General features: G+C 46.3%; 1 protein-coding gene across 1 annotated transcript; it reads left to right on the forward strand.

The window, feature by feature from the left end:
* The first annotated feature begins 207 nt into the window (after window positions 1-207).
* On the forward strand, window positions 208-2,923 carry Bbs10 (Bardet-Biedl syndrome 10). The gene is made up of 2 exons (XM_051139654.1): window positions 208-479; window positions 815-2,923. Exons 1-2 carry the CDS (start codon window positions 295-297, stop codon window positions 2,766-2,768), a joined length of 2,139 nt encoding a protein of 712 aa, XP_050995611.1. The 5' UTR covers window positions 208-294; the 3' UTR covers window positions 2,769-2,923.
* Window positions 2,924-6,765: the final 3,842 nt, after the last annotated feature.

Genomic DNA, 6,765 nt, shown 5'->3' on the forward strand with positions numbered 1-6,765 from the left:
GGAGGGACGTTATTCTTCGGCCGAGCCCCTTCTCCACAGGCAGACGTGGGGGTGTATGGGCCGGGCCGCCTGCAGGGCACGAGTGCAGGATTGTACCTGGAGACCCCAGGACCACTTCAGTCTCCGCCCTCGGCAGGCGGCCTCCAACAGGGCCCTTCCGCCACGATGGCCAATCTACGCAAGCCTTGCTGCTGCGCTTCCGGCTTTCTCCCCGCCTTCTCCGTTTCCGCCCTCCAGCGGCCCTGACCTTCTGTCCCCTGCCTATGAAGGGAGTGTTTGGCATGTTCCGGATCCATGGCATCTCTGGGGTCTGTGACCGCGGCGCTGCGGGTGGTTGAAGTGCTAGAAACCATCGCGAGCCGCTGCGTGGGGCCCGGGGGCGGCCAAGTGCTGTGTACGAAGCCCACCGGCGAGGTGCTGCTTAGCCGGGATGGAGGCCGCCTCCTGGAGGCGCTGCACTTAGAGCATCCCTTAGCCAGGTACCTTGCTCCACCTGCAGTCCCGCCACGCCCGCAGGTCTCCCTCCACCTCTCATCCGGTCCTGAGGCCAGGGACCTGGATAAAACCCTTGTTGTAAGACCAGGGTAGACATCAGGGTAGAGCGCTGCCCAAACCTCATCACCAACCTAGAATACTTCGCACTCTTTTCCCTCCCTGGCATTTTAGACTAGAACAAAGTAGCTTAGCAAAAGTTAAGCCAAGGTTGTATGCCAAAAAGACAATAGTCTTTGTGTCTGTAGCTATATGAAAATATGGGTTTAACTTGGCACCAACATAGAAAATCTGAGTTACTTTTTTTTCCTTCCCAATACAGGATGATAGTGGCATGTGTTTCCAGCCACCTTAAAAAAACAGGAGATGGTGCTAAAACATTTATTATTTTTCTTTGCCACTTACTCAGAGGACTTCATACAATGAGAGAAAAAGAAAAACATTCATTCACTTCTGAAAATATTCAGACCCATGAAAGGCATTGGAAAGACTGTTGTCAGTGGAAATTTGTTTCCCAGGCGCTGCTAACGTTTCACACACAAATACTGGGTTGCGTTGTGGACCAGTATCTAAGCAGGCACTATTTATCTGTCTTTTCTTGGTCTGCTAAAGGAAGAACACTGTGCAGGCGCTCTGTAGAGTTACTCCTGGAAGCTTACTTTTGTGGAAGAGTGGGAAGGAACAATCACAGATTGATTTCACAGCTGATGTGTGACTACGTTTTCAAGTGTATGGCGTGTGAAGGTGGCACTGAGGTGTTGGAGTTGGTGGACAGCTGTTTTGAGGAGTTGAATGTTGGTGTGACAGGCCTTCCCGTTTCAGATTCTAGAGTTGTGGAGGGCCTTGTGCTTTCCAGAGACTTTTCTGTGTATTGCCCAGCAGATGGTGACATAAGGATGGTGATAGTAACGGAAATCCTCCAGCCTCTGTTTTCTTCACCCAGATCCGAGTTTATTCTCAGTTCAGAAGCAGAGTTTCAGGCATCTCAGCGTTGGATCGTGGAAAGGACAAAGACAGTAATGAAACACTTGCAAAGTCAGAATATAAAACTGCTCCTGTCCAGTGTGAAGCAGCCGGACCTAGTGGTGTATTGTGCGAGGCTGAGTGGCATATCCGTGGTGGACTGTTTACCACCTGAAGAAGTTTCTCTTGTCCAGAGGATCACTGGTCTTTCTCCCTGTGTCCTACCACAGGTCACTTCACAGTGGGAACTTTCCGATGCTACTTTGGTGACATTTTGTAAACCCTTCATCCTTAGATCCAGAAGGTACGTTCATGTTGGCTTGATTAGCACTGGTGCGTTTATACCTCACTGTATGGTCCTTTGTGGACCAGTTCTGGGGCTTGTCCAGCAACACCAGAGTGCTTTTCATGGAGCATTTAAGATGCTTCGGCAATTATTTACTGGCCTTGACCTAAATTACATCGTGCAAACCGAAGGCCAATGTGACTCAAGTCCTGTTGCTTGTAACAATAGCACAGAGAGTCATCACGTGCCAGAAATGGGTCAGGACAGAATAGCAAAGAGCAAAAATAAGCTGGAAACATCTCAGACATACTTAGAAGTATATTCAAATTTGGTGGCCTCAGATACAGAATTAAAAACACATGTGCCGTGGTCAGCACACAAGGAGACACCAATAGATACATCCCAACCAGATGAAGCACCAGAGTGCTTGTCTCCAGAAAAAAGTTCGACAGTTGATGGCTGTGACGTGTTAATGGGGAACAATTCCACTGGAAATCCTACAGCAGAAAACACTAGAACAGAAGTTTCTTTGGAAAATGTCCAAGTCACAGATAATCCCAGAAAGGGGTCCACGATGCCAGCAGTGCACAGGTCACTAGGCACCTGTGCTTCCCGGGGTTACTGTTCATCAGCTGTGCCAGCAGGCTGTGTCCTGCCAGCGGGGGGTCAGTTTGAGATTCTAATGCATTACTACCTTCTCAGCTATGCCAGACAATGTGGGCGACCTGACGAAAGCACGGTCAGCGTGTTAATAGCTAATGCACTTTTAGGCATCCCCAAAATCCTTCACAAGCCTAAGAGGGGAAAGGACAGCTTCCCACACGTATATATGCGGTCCCTCCACGCACTGCAAACCAGTCGGCCCATGGTAAGCCATCATCCAGGCTTGGAGTCTCTGGCTGGTAAGTACGTGTTACTGAGTTCAGTTCTTCAGTGTTTGGCGAAAATATTAACCATTGATTTAATAATCAACATCAAGAGACAACCCCAGAAAATCGATGACCAAGATTCTGAAGATGAACTTTAACACTAAGTCTTTTGTTGCTCAAACTTTTAATCTGGAGCCAGGGAGGTGGCTTGGTGGGCAAAGGTATTTAATGCCAAACCTGATGGCCTGTGGCTAATACCCAGGGACCACTGCAGAGGAGAGAATGAAGTCCTGAGAATTGTCCTGTGTCCTACACACACCTCTACAGATACAAGCACTAAATGTGAGGAAAAGATCTATTGTTTGGCTAAATATTAAAACAGGATTCTGACTTTGAAGTCAAGCCAGTCTTTAGCTTAAGTGCATTGAGTCCCCCACACCATACAGACACAAATACCAGCTTTATGGAACACAGCCTAACTAAATATGCCTCTTGTCTTATATATCTGTCTCAGGTCTGTGATACTCTGTGTCTGAGGGAGTTTATCTCTGTATTTCCCTTTTCTGGATTTTTTTCCAGTTTATTTTCTTTAACTTTTTGTACTGCATAGGATCATGTAATCTCCCTACTTGAACGAGGTCTTCAGATGCCACCTTACATTGTGAACATGAATATAAAATATCATCGTATTTCAAATATTTTTGTGGACAAAAAAATTTGTAAAGCAGCTAATAAAAGTCAAGTTTTCTCTGTAAAAAGCATATAAATCAATTTCCCTTTTGTGTGTCATTTGGTTTATTTCTGTTTCTAGTGAAAACCATTGGTTAGGGCACGGGAGGATAGTTTAGCACGTAATGGATGCATTTGCCACCCAAACCTGGCACCTGAATTTGAAGGAGAGAAATAACTCCACAAAGCTGTCTTCCGGGCACCGGTCATATGCCGTGGCACTGTGCACACACAGATAGTAAAGAATCCGCAACAGCTGCACCTTTGAGTAGCTGTCTAAAAATAGAGCTAGTCGTTGTGAACTCACCTTTTATAGTTAGAAGTTAATGCCGGAAAAACGAGTGCATTCTTTTGGCTTCCTCCCAGCGCCTAAATCTTGTAAGGATTCCGTGCTGATGCTAGTTTTTCTTGGGTTTAGTGCATGGCCAGAGTTTAAGAGCAACAAATAATTGGACAGTCGTTCCTAGAGTAAATTTGCAAGTGTTTGCATGTCACTTTAAACGCTTGTCAGCGCAAGGAGCAATACTGTGCCTGAAGTCACAAAGAACAGTGCCTTCTACTTTTAGCAATTCTCTGTAGCACTCCACACAATGTTTCCTTCACACCAGTGTTTAAATGTGCTTGTTAAGCGGCACAGTGTTATCTCCACCCGTTCCCCTAAATACGTGTTTCCAGCTTATTCCTTAACTAAATTCTTACTGTGCAAATACCAGGTTAGATGCTGGTATCTACTCTGCTGTCACACACTTGGTGGGCTGAGGTAGCTCTGGAGAAAGGGTCCTGCTGCACAGGCACGAAGAGCCTGAGCCTGAATCCCCAGGACCCACCTACAAGCCAGGCTTGACAGCATACATACCTCTGATCCTACAGCCTGCAGTGGTGGTCGAGACAAGCACGTCTCTGCAGCTCTCAAAATACCTGGAGAGCAACTGAGGAAATATATCCAAAATCAGCACACACCTCCCCTAGCCCCGCCGGCCTCCATATGTGTGTTTGCACCTGAACTCCCCCACCCGCAAACACACACATTCAAATCTGTATGTACCGTGCACCACACAAACCCATAGCATCTTCATGTAGCCCGGTGGCTTTTACATACATACAGCACTGTCCTGTAGGCTTATGCCATATGGAACATTATTTCAGTTTTCTGGGCGTAGGGAGAATAATCTTTCTGAATTCATAGATGGATGAACCTACCGTAAACTGCTGCACAGCTTTTCTGTTTGTTTTTAATCGCCTGTCGGGTTATTTTGTTTCATTTTTTAAAAAGATTTATTTTATGTATGTGAGTACACTGTCTTCCTGGACACCAAAAGAGGACATCAGATTTCATTACAGATGGTTGTGAACTGTCATGTGGGTGCTGAGAATTGAACCCGGGTCCTTTGGAAGGGAAGTCAGTGCTCTTAACCACTGAGCCATCTCTCCAGCCCCCAAGGAGATCATTTTTTTAAATGTAATTAAATTCCACGAGGGATTTGAAGGGACATGTAATAAGAACCAGATTACAGTAAGGATCTAAAATAGAAAATGCAGACAAGGGGAAATGTGGAGACAACTTAAAATCAAGATCGCTTTCTTGTTTTCTGGTGCTGCCTGCTAAATAATCCCCGACACTTAGTAAAGCATCTTATTCCTCTTGGGGCTCAGCTTGGCAGAACTCATCTGGACTTCTCTGTGCAGAGTCACAGAGGGAGCCAAGGTGCAAGGTACGAGAACTCAGGCCTCACTGCTCCATGGAAGTGTCGATGTCACACTGTAAGGCTAGTGTCTGGAGTGGCTAGAGAGAGGCAGCTAGCCATTTGGGAGCACGGTCTGCTGCCTGGCAGGAAGGAAAAGAAGACAAATGTGCCTCTTTTGAGCTTCTGTGGTGTCTCATCTAAACCTACCGCCCACAAGCCCACATCCTCCAGGAACTTTTCTCAACCTCATGTTATCTCAAGCCTCCATGAGCCATTTTTATCTTCAAACCAGTCAGCATTAAATAATTGAGCACCCTTGAACTGCTTCAGCCAAAAGAGCTATTTACTCATGCTGTACAGGAAAGAAATGTCACCGTGTTTACATTTCACATGAAAGGAATGGGGCGTATGAATGCAGTTTTAAGCACGATCACGAATTGCTCATTCTCTCCCAGAAGGGATATATGCACTTCTGTTTGCTGGCATAGGAAAAAAAAAAAAAAAATGGGGTTTTCATTCAGTCTTAACTGTGAGCGGGGACATGGACTTGTCTGTAGCTGAGCTTTGACCACAGCCGAGGACAATTCCTGGGGGACGAAAGGCACAGGAGTGGGTGATGGAGCTTGGACCCCGGCATGACCCAACAGTCATTCCAGCCCCCTGGACTACACACTCAAGACTTGTGTGAGAGGGAAATCCACCGCTATTTGCCTCTGCCTTCATGAACACCTTAGTTCTGGCAGTCCCACCGTTATTCCAGCAAAAGGCCCCTCTGCGGCTGTATGGATAACTGTAAAGTCTTCAAAGAGCAAAATTAGACAGCCAGCTTCCGATTTTATCAACTCTTTTCAGTACTTAATTTTTCCAAGGTGCTTTTGCTTTGGGGGGCCCTGGAGGCTGGGTTATGAAATATGTTTAATGGAAACGCGTCAAGTGCAGATGACTTGCATGTTTTGATCAGAGGCTGCTGGGGCATTGGTCCTTTGTTTCTTGCTCCATGTGCTTCGAATGCCACTTGCTGCCAGTTTCTAGAAATGCTCTTGAGGCACCAAAAATTCCTCTGCTGAAAGTCTTGAGGCAGCTCCATGCTGGATAGTTTTTAAAATTTATTTATTATGCATACAGTGTTCTACCTGCTTGTACCCCTATAGGGCAGAAGAGGGCATCAGATCACATTACAGATGGTTGTGAGCCACCATGTGGTTGCTGCGAATTGAACTCAGAACCTCTGGAAGAGCAGTCACTGCTTTTAACCCCTGAGCCACCTCTCCAGCCCCTTTTTTAAAATTTTTAATTAAGTCTCTATCTCTGTCTGTCTGTCTGTGTCTGTGTCTCTCTCTGTCTCTGTCTCTGTCTCTCTCTGTGCATGTGTCTGTCTGTGTGTGTGTCTGTCTGTCTGTCTGTCTGTCTGTCTGACTGTCTGTGAGTGTAGGTTCCTGTGGAAACTAAAGATATTAGATTCCCTGGAGATAGAGATGGGATTGTCGGCAGTTAATAATTGCCGGTCACACAATGACAGTGACTGGCATGGGTGCTGGAAACTGGCAGTTAATAATTGCCGGTCACACAATGACAGTGACTGGCATGGGTGCTGGAAACTGAATTTGAACTCCGGTCCTCTACAAGAAGAGTTTACCCTTTTAATCGATGAGCCATTTTTTTAGCCCCCGGCTTCTTAGCAAATATTTAACCACTTCGAGGTTTGCATTCCCGGAAGGGATGGCATTCTTATGGTGCTGAG

The sequence above is a fragment of the Acomys russatus genome, chromosome 31 (assembly GCF_903995435.1).
Source record: "Acomys russatus chromosome 31, mAcoRus1.1, whole genome shotgun sequence".
Lineage (NCBI taxonomy): Eukaryota > Metazoa > Chordata > Mammalia > Rodentia > Muridae > Acomys > Acomys russatus.